The sequence below is a fragment of the Crotalus tigris genome, unplaced genomic scaffold, assembly GCF_016545835.1.
Source record: "Crotalus tigris isolate CLP2741 ecotype Arizona unplaced genomic scaffold, ASM1654583v1 scf7180000017598.18339901613:2243638, whole genome shotgun sequence".
In the NCBI taxonomy this organism is placed as follows: domain Eukaryota; kingdom Metazoa; phylum Chordata; class Lepidosauria; order Squamata; family Viperidae; genus Crotalus; species Crotalus tigris.
In genome coordinates, this window is record NW_024096502.1 from 142,031 (window position 1) to 156,003 (window position 13,973).

The window sequence follows — 13,973 nt, forward strand, 5'->3', positions numbered from 1 at the left end:
GCCACCAGTGTAGGGCATTTCTTAAATTCCTATTCTTTCTAAGATGTAGCTCATCTTGGATCAGTGCAACCTTGTAGGACATGTAAACATTTTTATTTTAAACTATCAATATAGTTTTACTGTGAAATGTTCACGTATACTACGCTCTGGCACTATTCTATTCCAAATGCACACACACATTCTATTTTTAATTGTCGAGTTGTAGTAACCGAGGCCCCAGCAATAGGGAGTAGAAGATAGCAACATTAGCATGAGCAGTTCTGTCTCTAAACCAGTGGTTCTCAACCTTTCTAATGCTGCGACCCCTTAATATAGTTCCTCATGTTGTGGTGACCCCCAACCATAAAAATGTTTTTGTTGCTACTTCATAACTGTAATTTTGCTACTGTTTTGAATCGTAATGTAAATATCTGATATGCAGGGTGTATTTTCATTGTTACAAATTGAACATAATTAAAGCATAGTGATTAATTACAAAACAATATAGCAATGCTCGCTGGAGAAGCTTACTCTTCCTTGCTCAAAAATGTTGGGAGGGAGGGAAGGAAGGAAGGAAGATTGAAGGGGAAAGGAAGGAGATGGAGATGGAAGGAGATTGAAGGGGGAAGGAAGGAGAGAAATTGAAGGGGAAGGGATGGAGATGGAAGGAAGGAAGGAAGATTGAAGGGGAAAGGAAGGAGATGGAGAAGGAAGGAGATTGAAGGGGAAGGAAAGAAGGAAGGAAGGAGAGGGAGATTGAAGGGGAAGGGATGGAGTTGGAGATTGAAGGAAGGAAGGAAGATTGAAGGGGAAAGGAAGGAGATGAAGAAAAAAGGGGATTGAAGGGGGAAGGAAGGAAGGAAGGAAGGATCTTTGGAGAGTCATGTTTTCCCAGATGGTAATGAACTACAACTCCCAGCATTCCCCACTCTTCCACAGTGCTTTTTAGGGCTGCTGGGGATGGTAGTCTGGAGCCCCCCATCCTCATCCCGGCACCTCTTGTCCTCTCCCAGCTGCCCCCCCGGGACCTGCCCGCCCCTCCAGCCTCCTGAGCGCCATCGCAGCGGTGGGATCATGGGAGCCCCTTTCCACGCTGCGCAGCCCTTAACCGCCAAACCCTTCCCCAACTTGTCACATGCGAGAGGGGCGTGGCCGGAGTGCCAGCTCCCACTCAGAAGGCGCCACTTCTCCCCTCCCGGCCAGTCCGGCTGGTCTCTGACGCACATGCGGGCATTGCTCTCTTCCCTGCCGCTTGGCCGCTTCTGAGGCCCGGAGCCCGGCGAGCCGGGAAGGAGCCGCTCCTGCCCGCCAGCCCCAGGGCCGCGCTGGGCGCCAGAGGGCCGAGGCGGCCTCCGACAGTGAGGGAGGTGGGCCAGGTGGCGCGGGGGAAGTTCAGGCATGGCATAGAGGGCAGCCAGGGGCAGAGCGCAGCTGGGCAACCAGGAGGCGCGAGGACCGGCTCGGTGCCACAGCTCAGCTCAGCCAGCAGCAACGGCGGCCCAGACCCAGCTCGGCCTGGTCACCCACGCAGCTGAGCCAGCCCAGGGCGGCATCGGGGACGTGTTTCAAGTCCCTGGGCTTGCCATGAGCTGGGAGGACACAGCCAGCAGCCGGCCGACGTCCGCATGGCCCCCAGGAGCACAGCCCGACTCCCGACAGTCAGCTGGGAGTTGGGTCAGCATCCAGGCATTGGTGGGGAACTGGCGGGGCCGCTACATATCACCCGGCTCTCAACAGCCAGCTGAGTCAGCCCCACGTGTGCCAGCTACCCTCCCAGCGCCCACCGCTACCCCGCTAGCCTTACCTTGGCCACCGCCCGTTCAGTGCGGCAGCAGGCAGGCCCAGGCGCTCCTGGGCAGCCATGGCAAGCAGCAGCAACGGCGCAGACCGACCACCAGCTGGGTCACCAGCTGGCCCAGCCCAAGGGAGGTAAGCCACTCACCGGGCCAGCTACCCTCCCAGCGCCCGCCGCTGCCCCGCTAGCCTCACCATAGATATCACCCATTCAGTGCGGCAGCAGGCAGGCCAGGCACTCCTGGGCGGCCCTCCCACCCCTGGCCCTCTTTTACTTACATTTAGTAGTTGCTCAGCAGGGAGGGGTGGAGACTTCCAGAAAGCTCGCCTTAGCTGCAGACAACTTGCAGCAACATTTCCCGACTGGGACTTTTGGCGGGCTCAGCAGGGCAGAGACAGCCTGGACAATTCCTATTGGCTTTTGAAAGCCAATAGAATTAGACTCTATTCAAGAGAGTCTGTTCTATTGGTGTTTGAAAGCCAATAGAATAAGAGGGAATAGCACAGTTCATGAAAAAGGGGGAAAAAAACCCAAAAAAAATATATGCCGGACTGCGTTTCATAAGGATTCTATGAGGAAAAACTCCAGGACTTTCACGATGCCTGTGAAATGGTCGTTCGACCCCAAAAGGGGTCGCGACCACAGGTTGAGAATCGCTGCTCTAAACAATATTTTCAGGATTGAATATTACATTGGTATCTAATAAACATACAAATTTCATTAAAACATACAGCTCAGCAATCCTTTCCAAACAGGATTGCCCAGTTTGCACATGCAATACACCTACATAAAGTTATCTTACTTTGTGCTAGCTTGTGCATAGAACTGATTTGGAGAAGGAAGGAGCAAGTGTACCTGTAAGATGCACAGTTTTATTTGTTTTCACTTTGAAACCCAGTACACACTGCAAGTTTCTGTAAACATTTCCCCAATGCTTGCCATGCTAGGAATAGGTGAGGTTAATAATCAGCACCTCTGTTTTCTACTTCTAGCTGACATTAGCAAGAATGAGGTCAATTGCACACACCTGAAATGTTCTTACTTTTGAGTCATCTGATGTCTCTGTTTTGTTCACAAAGCATCAATAAATTCCTACCGGGATATCTGAAGCTGATTTATTACAGAGTAACCCACAGAACGGAAAGCATTTAGCTTCTGAATAAAAATGTATAGGAGGTTGGTATTGGAGGTGAAACCTGTGGTTTGCTGTAACTAGTTCTGCCACTGTTTGTACTGCAAGAAATCTGAGTGTAATGTAAGAAGACATTGATCTATTCTTAACCTAATGACTAGTCCTTCAGATCTTCCAATGAGTTCATCTGTCTTGCTGCTGGGCTGTCCTTTTCTACCTTTCTGAGCATTAAAGCTTTTTCTATAATATGTCCAAAGTAGGATAATTTGAGCCTAGTAATTTGTGACTCTGAATAAGAACTTTGTGTAAATTTGTTTGATGGTCCTATTATTTTGTTGGCTATCCAGGGTTGTCTTAAGAGCCTTCTCCAGCATGAGCCTTTCAAATCTTGTGTGTTATTCTTTAAAGCAGCTTTAGTAAGGGTACATTGTACACATCCTGAAATCTTAAAAAAGAAAAAGCTTCCTGTGAGAAAAGAAAATCTCTGCAAGCTCATAAATAAGTTAGCATTATTTTTTAAAAATAAGTTTTGTCCTTTTTATGGAGAAAATATATTGCAAATCAGAAATTCTGCCTGATTTGCCAAATTTTTTGAAAAATAAAGGTTATCAAGCAAGAAAAAATGATACTCTCTGAGCTTGGTTGTTTTCCTGCAGACGTTTCATTACCCAAACTAGGTTTGTTTTTTCTTTTCAGCACTACAATTAAAATAAGGCATACTATATGACATAAATTTTAAAATATAAAATACAAGATTAATATATGTACAAGTTAAGCAGATCTTCTCCAGAAATTGATGTTGCCTAATATGAGTAATGAAAAGTCTGCAAGAAAACAACCAAGCTCAGAGAGCACCAAGGACCTCTTTATTTCCACCCTGAGCTACAAATATTCTCTTTATTGAAAAAGAATACTTTATTCTCTCACCGTGGCTACATTCGCGCAAACTGCAAAACTAACCAAAGTTAATGCTAACCACATTTTGCTTTTTGTGCAAATGTATTTGCACTTTGCCTCTTTTAGCGAGTTGTGACAACACAAAACGGTGCACGATTACACTGATTCCACCTATTCCTCGCTTTTTTCTCTCACAGTTCAAGGTAGCGAATGCAGAACCTGAAGGCGTAACGTAAGCGGCCTCCCGAGACTCTAACCCAGCCCCGATTAATTCACTCTTCACAGGGCAGGATGGGCTGCGCAGAGATCGATGGAGGGCAGTCGTTCGGTTCTCTGCTAAAAAGGTCTGCCGAGATAGTTCCTTTCAGAAGGAAAACGGACGAAGCGGGAGCAAGAAGTCCTGCTTGGAAATGAAAGAAGGCAGGAGGCGATCAGAAGCGAGGAAGTTTTGGTGGCTTCTGGTCCCACTACTTAAATTTTACAGAGGAAAATAACTGTTTTTTTTTTTTTAAATCATTGATTGTACCATTGCATTTTATTTTCTTCCGACTAGACGTGAGCGCGAGTGTCTTCGTTCTTTTATTACAACTTTCAGGAGCCTCCAGTTTAAGATGTATGTTTTTCGATTTCTGTTGCAGACGCATGTCTTCCCCTATAATGCTCCAAATATCTACTGTAAACTGAATACCGTTTGTATTTTCAATCTGCCCTTGGTTGATCAATAAAAAATTATGGTATCGAAAGCATGCAAATACCTATAAATAGTTGGCGACAAGCAACCCAGGATGGTCTGTATTAGGGGCTGGACACGTTTCTGTTAAACATGTTAAGAGCAACATCAAACCCCAGACATTTGCCATGTTTGGAGGTGGAGCGTGATACCATTCTTGTACAGGTAGTCCTCTACTTAATCACAATTGAGCCCAAAATTTGTTTTTAAGTGAGACATTTATTGAGTTTTGCCCCATTTTACGAACTTTCTTGACACAGTTGTTAAGTGAATCACTGCAGTTGGTAAGTCAGTAACCTGCTTGTTAAGTGAATCTGGCTTCCCCATTGACTTTGCTGGTTAGAAGGTCGCAAAAAGTGATCACATGACCTCACCACACTGCAGTGGTCATAAGTATGAACCTGTTGCCAAGCATCTGAATTTTGATAACATAAATATAGGGATGCTGTAAATATCATAACTGAAAAACTGTCATAAGTCACTTTTTTCAGTGCTGCTGTAATTTTGAATGGTCACTAAATGAACAGTTATAAGTTGAGGACTACCTGTACACTTAGTAAGAAAAAAAAGGTCTGATGAGGCTGCCACTGCTAAAGGTTAGCATATTAGTTATTAAGATATGTGGACTCCAACATGCAGGCTGGGGAATTCTGAGAAGTGAGGTCCATACAACTTAAGTTGCCAAGGTTGAGACACAATGAGTTAGACTATACTTCTCATAAAATATAATCTAAACAATGTGCAATGTGGAAAACTCCCAAAATATAACAGTTTGCTGTTCATTATGTTCTGGTATTTTCATTTTTACCCTCTTTAACAGTCTTTCCTGGCTGAATGTACTTTACTATATGTTAGAAAATAGAGAATTAATGAGAAAATGCCAGAAAAAAATGACATTTCTGCCTCCCCAATGGTCTCACTGAAATGTTTCAGATTTTTAAAAAATCACACAATTGTGTAGGTTAATTACAAGCTTAATCATACTTAAATTTTGATCAGTACAAATTAAAGGGGCTTATATTAGTCAAAGGAAATCCATAATAGGTTTTTAAAATAGGTTAATATTCTCTTATGTTAGAGACTGCCACTTTACTGCAAGTCTTAGTATATATTTGACATTGTTGTTCAGGCCAAAAGCTTGGAGGCCATCCTGGGAATAGCATTTTTAACCATTTTTCCCAACACTCTTTCAGCCTTGAACTTGATTGTCTGGAATCTCACAAACTCGGCTGTCCCCAGTTTTTGTGCTCTTGCAGCAATGCCAGAAGGACCCTCTGTAAAGAAGTTTCAGTTTCTGTGTTCTCCCTATGTAGGGAAGATGGTATCCAGGGTGGGAGGAAGCACTAGACAGATCAATCCGGATGATTTGAAAACACTGACACTGTGGGATATCCAAGTGAGTCTTGCTGTGTAATAAATATTTAACTCTTTTTTTTATAACAACCTTGGCTTATTTTGAATTAATGCTATTTTGCCAACATTATCATTGGTAAAATTTTATATAGTATATGACATCATTATTCTATACAGTAGAAAATATTACAGTCCGAGAAAGATATAGCTCTTTGCGCCAGGCAAATTATAGACTTGATTATTATCCCTGCACTTCATGTATGGTTTTTGGCAATTTGGCAATTGGCCAGCTTTTGGAGACTGCATCCCCCCAATTAAAAAAAAATATGTGATAACATTTTGATACCTGTGTACAAGATCTCATGTTGGTATATGTAAATGCCATCTTGCTTGTGCAAGATGCCAGATATTTCTGAAATGTAATTTAAAAACTAACACTTTGGGATGTCTAAGGCTGCCATGCAGGGTTGCTATGTACATTCTGCTGCTTCTGGCTGCCATGTTGCTGGCCTTAGGTTTAAGAAATCCTAAGAATTCCATTCTGGGCCTATTTTATGGGAGCTCTAATAGGTAAACTCTCCCATCCTGAATTTCTGCTTCATAGCTAAAGACTTGCCCAAATATTTCTGTTAGTAAGTTAACAGGCTCATCTGTTTCTCTCCCTTGTACTTTTATTAAACATTACAGAAGTCATATATTAAAAAAAAGACAAGAAGGTATAAAAAGGAAGGAGCACTGCCAGGGTTACTAACCTGGAGAAAATGAAATAGAATGAGATTTTTAAAATGACTTTTTTTCCAGGTCCATGGAAAGAACTTGTTTTTAGCTTTTGGCACCAAAGAGAAATTAATGCCCAGCCACGGCAACATGTCCTCGGATTTGTCTGAACAAAGACTGGAAATGCCTGGAAGCAGTTCCTTCCTCCAGGACCAGAAAGAAAATGAAGTTGAAGTGTGCACTCCTGAATGCTATCAACAACAAGAATCAGCAAGTTGGTTGGCATCTGATATGGATAATAATAATGGGCAGAGTTGGAAATGGCTCCGCTTCCACTTTGGTCTTTATGGAAGCCTGCGAGCCAATGAGTTTGCAAGGGCGAATAAAGCAAACAAAAGAGGCGACTGGAAAGATCCAATTCCCAGGTTAGCACTTTGAGGTTTACAAAAGAAGTTTTACCCTACTGTTATACAGGAAGTCCTTGAGTTACGACAGAAATTGAGCCTTGTAATTATGGTCATAAGTCGTGATGGTCATAAAGTGGCTTACTACATGACTGGACCTGATTTTACAATTCTTTTTGTGGTGGTCATTAAGCAAATGCCATGGTTGTTAAGCAAACCATTATTCACAATGGGGTGTCTTTTGCTGGAAATCAGAAGTAAACTCCAGTTTCCAGAAAAAACATCACATATTATGGTCACGTGACTAAGCAGTGCTGCTAATCGCTGTAAATGTGGGCCGATGTTATAATTTAAAAAACCGGTTGTAAGTAGCTTTTGGGAGGGAGGGTATGTCATAACATCAGACAATCACTAAATGTCTGGTTGTAAATCAACTATTCGCAGCTGGATTAGTTCCTCTGGAAACAACCCAACAGGGGTTCATATTTTTTTTATAAAGCAGAAACATATAAATGGGCCAAGAAGTGCATTTTATTTTAAATGGTACGCTGGGGCCAGGAAAAAAACCCCTAGATTTTCTTTGCATTTAGTCAATCAGTTAAATTTTAAGCTACTAAGAAATTAAGATTCTCCATCATGCATTTACTATTTTGCCTCTTCAGTCACATTAAAACCTACAATTTAAAAATGGTTTTGGGGATATTCTCGCAAGTTTTCAAGGTCATGTATGGCCCATGAAATTCAGGCTCAGCTCATCTGCTCTAAATTAATTCATTGTTTGTTTTCATTTTGGATATTTAGGCTGGTTCTACATTTTGATGCTGGGAGCTTTCTAGTATTTTATAACTGCCGCATTCAGCAATGCTCTTCTCCTAGCACTGATCCAGCAATTGATATCCTGAACCAGGAGTTTGACCGGGAGCGGGCTTTGAAGGTCCTTGCAAAAGATACTCCTGTGTGCTACATGCTCCTGAACCAAAGTTATTTCTCAGGAATAGGTAGGTTCAAAATAGATACCAAAATAATAAAAAAAATTACATACATGCTTAATATCTGGGATGTATAATTGGAATTGTTGCAAAATATGCAGAGGTTGTAATCTAGGAGGGCAGCAGAGACTATTCTGCTAAAGAAGATGGAATTTTGCACATGAATTGACTTAAAAAGAGATCTTTGACAACTATTTAAACATTACATTGAAGGCCAATAAAGGAATGGGGTCTGTAACACCCACATCTCTGCCATTTTAAAAATATGACAATTACATGTTTCATTTTTAAAAATTGTTTTACATCCAGAATAATGAATGAACTGCCAAAAAAGCCAACACAGTGCTAGGCTGCATTAACAGAGGGATAGAATCAAGATCACGTGAAGTATTAATACCACTTTACAATGCCTTGGCAAGGCCACACTTGGAATACTGCATCCAGTTTTGGTCACCACGATGTAAAAAAGATGTTGAGACTCTAGAAAGAGTACAGAGAAGAGCCACAAAGATTATTAGGGGACTGGAGGCTAAAACATATGAGGAACAGTTGCTGGAATTGGGTATGTCTAATTTAATGAAGAGAAGGACGAGGGGGGACATGATAGCTGTGTTCCAATATCTCAGGGGCTGCCACAAAGAAGAGGGAGTCAAGTTATTTTCCAAAGCTCCTGAAGGCAGGACAAGAAGCAACGGATGGAAACTAACCCAGGAGAAAAGCAACCTAGAACTAAGGAGAAACTTCCTGACAGTTAGAACAATTAACTAGTGGAACAACCTAATGGTCAGCAGAAAGATGGTCCTTGCAAGAAGGAGCAGAGGAGAAGAAAGAGAAATTGAGTACATGGGAAGTAGGTTTTTATACCCTCTCTAGCCTTGTTTGGAATAGTTTCCTGTTCCTGGGGCATGAACCTTGAGGCTATTTCTGAGTGCTTTTCTAGGCCTTGATACCTGTGGTTTAATCCTATTATCATATCCTGCTTCCCAGGTGATGGGGCTAATGATTCCTAGAGTTAGGGTGGGGCATGCAGATCTTTTCTTTGTCTTCTTGAGTGCTCTGCCTTCAATTCTCTGATGGTTTTACACCTGCATTTGTATGGGGCTAGCTCTTGCTTGGGGCAGAGAGATAGATTTGGGGCCAGGTTTGGTTTTTAAATGTCCTTTTGAGGAAAAATATATTTTTCTGCCTTTTTAATATTTCCTTCTCTGGGCTAACTTCCCTCACTAGTTTAACAAAGAGAAGGACGAGGGGGGACATGATAGTTGTGTTCCAATATCTTAGGGGCTGCCACAAAGAAGAGGGAGACAAGCTATTTTCCAAAGCACCTAAAGGCAGGACAAGAAGCAACGGGTGGAAACTAACCAAAGAGGGAAGCAACCTAGATCTAAGGAGAAACTTCCTGACAGTTAGAACAATTAACTAGTGGAACAACCTGCCTCCAGAAGCGGTGAATGCTCCAACACTGGAAGTTTTTAAGAAGAGACTGGACAGCCATTTGTCCGAAATGGTATAGGGTTACCTGCCTGAGCAGGGGGTTGAACTTGATGACCTCCAAGGACCCTTCCATCATCATCATCATCATCATTAATCTGATAACTATAAATTATAATCTGATAACTCTCAGTGGCTTACTGTAAAATTAAATCAACCATGGTACAATTAAAAGGAATTATAATTTCATAAAACCTCTAACAAAGATAACAAGAATGTGTGAAATCACATGATGCCTACTGCCTAAAATATTTTCTAACTGTCCTGCGGTTCCCTAAATAGCTGACAGCAATGTATGTTTTTATTGTGTCTATCTGTATATCTTCCTAAACTAACAATGAGAACAAAGAACATATTTATGTTACCCACTTGATATCCCATGAGATAGGACAAGCTAGACAGAATGACCGATACAAGATTAGCCATGAAGATTCATGACAAAGTTCAGATCTGAACCTGAATTTTCTAGTTTTCTAGTTTTAAGTTTTCACCTTGACCTACAGCAGTCTTTCTTAATATTTATAGTTCCTGTGATTCCCAACCACCCTGATAATTTGTTAGGAATTATAGGAATTGTTTTCCAAGATTCCTTTACGGACTCCAGTTTGGAAAGACTAATTCATAAGGATTACTTTTTTTCACTTTACTTTCTTTACGGGCTCTCCAATGTTTAATTTCTCCTGAATTCTTCTCTCCTCCAGGAAATATCATTAAGAATGAGGCTCTGTATCTAGCAAGGATTCATCCGCTGTCCCTTGGCTCCTCTTTAGAATCCACAGATCTCAAATCTTTGCTTGATCATGTTGTTCAGTTCAGCTTGGCATGGCTCCACAACCAGCTGGGAAGACAGAGATTGCGGCTACAGATTTACATGAAAGATAAATGCCCCAAAGGGCATGAGGTAAAGAAGGCAACATTTGGACCACCAGATGGGTTGAAAAGACTTACCTGGTGGTGTCCACAATGCCAGCCTCAAGTGCCACCTGAAGAGATGGATATGCCTCTTGTACAAAGCACCTGATTTGCACAATCTCTTTGGTTGTGTGATTTCAAGAGTTAACATGGAAACCAGGGAACAGGTTTATGATTCAACAGAGAACTTGCAAGCGTAGGTACCTCTTAAAGGGATTTAAGATTTACAATTACATACTGTGTATTGAGTTACTTGAATCATCACTTTCCACAGTCCAAGTAATAGCTGGATATTTGTGGTTAATAAAAATGATGCAAGATCTGCAAATGCAACATCCAAGATGAAGCTTGCTACCAATGATGAAGCTATTTGGAAGGAGAGGAATGGTTCCTGTCCACCTACAATGTCAGGAATACTCTCTATGCTTGGACCAAGCTTGTCTTGGATTTATACAAGGTCAAACATTTTTTTCAGATTCTCATTCCAATATTCCTTTATTATAGGAATGATTCACATTAAAATAATTCTTTATAATTACCATTGTAATTACATACTCTGTATCATATTTACTTTTCTGAGGTAGGATTAAGAATCAAGATTATGCAAATGAGTTTTGATTTGTAAATGAGGAATCCAGTTTATAATTGACCTAAAATATTCGTATGTCATTAAAACAAAGACATGGGATTTGGCTGTGAGCGATAGGAAGATTCAACCCTATTCTAGAATTTGAATGTGTTTAATATTAAGATTAAACAAACCAAAGATTTGAAGTTACTAATAACAGAGATGGTATTTTAAAAGCTCCACTTTCTCAATTACTCAATATATATCTTGATATAGTAGGGAGAAGAGGCTTAGAATCTGGCTTATTTGAAACCTGAAAGCTGTCTTCTACATTGGAACTCCTGAATTTCATTAAAATATGGCTTGTGGGTTTGAATGAAATGTTTCTTGTGCTGATTTTTACATGATTGGGGTAGTGAAAGTAGAGCAACAAATGGTTTCTAACAAAGTTTGCCATATCTCATGAGATTAATTTCAAATTATTTGGGGAAAAGTACTTAACACTTCAAATAATTTCAAACTGGTATTTGTTTGTCCCTTTTTGTGTTCATCATCACTTAAACAAGAATTGAGAATGAAGCATTTAATTTTGACCAGAAATATTATTTTTGACAGATTTTTATTCTCTTGTCTGATACTATGGAATTTTAAATCATAAAACATAACCTAGTAAGATTTGTCAATTTTCAAAAAATTACAGTGTTTTGCTTTTATATTGGCACCTGCCATTAGTGTGCAGGAAGACTATTAGTCTCAAGCAAAGATTGAATCAAAATAGTAATTTAGAAGTCAGACCCCATGTTTAGAAGTTTGCTGAAGAAAATAATGGGATGGAAAACCAGGAGTATTTTGTAAATATATTAGATGTTCAGTGGTAAGAACAATTGGAGAGGCTGAAAAGAACCCCTGTTTCTTAATTTTTATTATGTATTTCCTATCCCTTTGTCTATACCCCGTTTCTTGTAGGAGCTTAGGGTATTCATGCAACAATACATATTTTGGTACTGGTTGCTCTTGTTCTGCTTTTCACCATGGCTTCACTAGAAGAAGTTTCAAACAGATGACAACATTGACCCTGTTATGGGATTGGAAACTAAATAGTATTAGGTCTGGTTAACATCTGAATGGGACACTATCAGAGAATCACAGGGATCCATACTAGACATGGATGTTATAAAAAAAAATCCAGGGAGAAAATAATGGCAAATCACTTTCTTATGGTTGCCAAGAACATTATATGATGTGTGCACAAAATCACGAGGAATCTTTTTGTCGTTACACAAATGTTACACAAGGCCTGGCAACAGACAAATGCAGAAATTGGGAAGAACCCTGTCTCGTTCTAGTATTTCACTGGTAAGGAAAATGCTACAGTTTCATACTTCTGGTCTCTTCATTTACTGCAGCCATAGTAGGCAAACATTTGACCTCTGTTTTGTTTTTGGCTAAGAAGTAAACAGAATTTTGGGGAATGATGGAATGGGCTGAATTTGGCCACTGGGTTAAAAAAAAAAAAGTCTACAAAGAAATGTAGAACCTGTTGCTATCTCCCATGTAGAGGTCAAATGGTTTGGAGAAGGGGAATTTGTGAGTGAGGCTATTAGGATGTAAGTAAATCTTTAAAGGTGCTGTCTGGCGGAATGAACTGATATTAGGCAATTCAAACATTTTTTTAGGAAAAAGATTTTTCTGTGAAATCAAGATGCCCTTTCTAGTGGGCATCTAGTGAAAGTCTTTTCAATGACTACAAAAGAGCTGTTATAATCTGCCTAATTTTGTGTTTCTGCCAAACACAAGAACTTGAGGAACAGAGGCTCTACATAAAGTTTATTTTTCTTGACAATTTTATTTTTTTCTCTAAATGTTCAGTGGTAAGAATTGGATGTATGAAGGAAATTCTAAATAGCTCTTTGAAATTGGCAAAGGGACAACATAACCAGCTTCCAGAGGTAGAGATAAAATGAAGGTTGTCTGCAATTGGATTCACACATTGCATTAAGCTGTGCTTAGCTATAATGTATTGTATGATGTTGGAGTCATTGGGTTATCTGGCCTGTTAGGCTGAGTCATCAGCTGCAGTAGGCCAAGGTATGAGGAAGTCAAAAGTGAAAAAACAAGTTTGTGCCTTGCGGTGCAAGGGAATGTTGTTTTGGTGTTTGTTAGTGCCGTGTGCAACAGCTGTATAGTAGCGTGTGCAAAACAAAGTTAGCACGTGTAATATGCTAATATGCTGTGTCATAACAAATGTGATTGGTGTAAGGTGGTCACCAGGTGCCTATAAACCCGCCTTCTGATAACACAATAAAAGGGATGCTTCGTCTTTGTTCGAGGCTCCCATCCCGAGGAAACCACGTGTACGTGTCTGTTCTTCAACACCCATGGGAGACCGCTGGGCGCGAGAAAACCCACAAATGGTGACCCCGACGTGATTCAAGTTTCTGAGCACGTCTCTTGGTACTGCAACTCAGGGCCGGTCGTCAGGATAGACGAAGCACCCTCCCAAAATATTACGTCTCTTGGTACCCTCTTACTCACTCAGCGGAAGAGCTTACTGCAACTCAGGGCCGGTCGTCAGAGCTAGACGAAGCACCCTCCCAAAACATTACTGTGAGTATGGGGACAGGATTCTCTAAGCCTCAGGTTGCGACCTCCCAGAACTTAGGGAATTGACCAAATCATCAATAATTGTTTTGAAAAACAATGGGAAAGATTTGCTGCTTCCCACTAAAAGGGATTTGATCCTTCTCTTAAAATATGTATATCTAAATTGCCTTGCATAGCCCGAAGGAGGATCCCTAAAAATGTCTGTGTGGGTTAAATTAGGAAAGTATTTTCATGAATGACCAGGATGTGTAAAACTGTGACTGTTAACTGTTTCAAATCCAAAGGAAAAAGAATTTTAAAGTCTGCTAGAAATTCTGCTTAAAATAAGCCACAAAAAGGAAAAAACCCACTCTGTTTGTCTGGCCAACAAACAGAGTGAAGAAAAAGAATTGTGTTTGTTTG

The 13,973-nt window shown here is 40.9% G+C and overlaps 1 protein-coding gene across 3 annotated transcripts; it reads left to right on the forward strand.

The window, feature by feature from the left end:
- The first annotated feature begins 3,982 nt into the window (after window positions 1-3,982).
- NEIL2 (nei like DNA glycosylase 2) lies at window positions 3,983-13,083 on the forward strand. Of its 3 annotated transcripts, none has more exons than XM_039366076.1 (5): window positions 3,983-4,416; window positions 5,727-5,929; window positions 6,688-7,028; window positions 7,809-8,005; window positions 10,189-13,083. In XM_039366076.1, the coding sequence occupies exons 2-5, from the start codon at window positions 5,792-5,794 to the stop codon at window positions 10,506-10,508; spliced, it is 996 nt and encodes a 331-aa protein (XP_039222010.1). In that variant the 5' UTR covers window positions 3,983-4,416; window positions 5,727-5,791; the 3' UTR covers window positions 10,509-13,083. The 3 variants fall into 3 exon arrangements, with proteins under 3 accessions (XP_039222010.1, XP_039222019.1, XP_039222028.1); XM_039366085.1 differs by having other exon boundaries at window positions 5,847-5,929; XM_039366094.1 differs by lacking the exon at window positions 5,727-5,929.
- The last annotated feature ends 890 nt before the right edge of the window (window positions 13,084-13,973 follow it).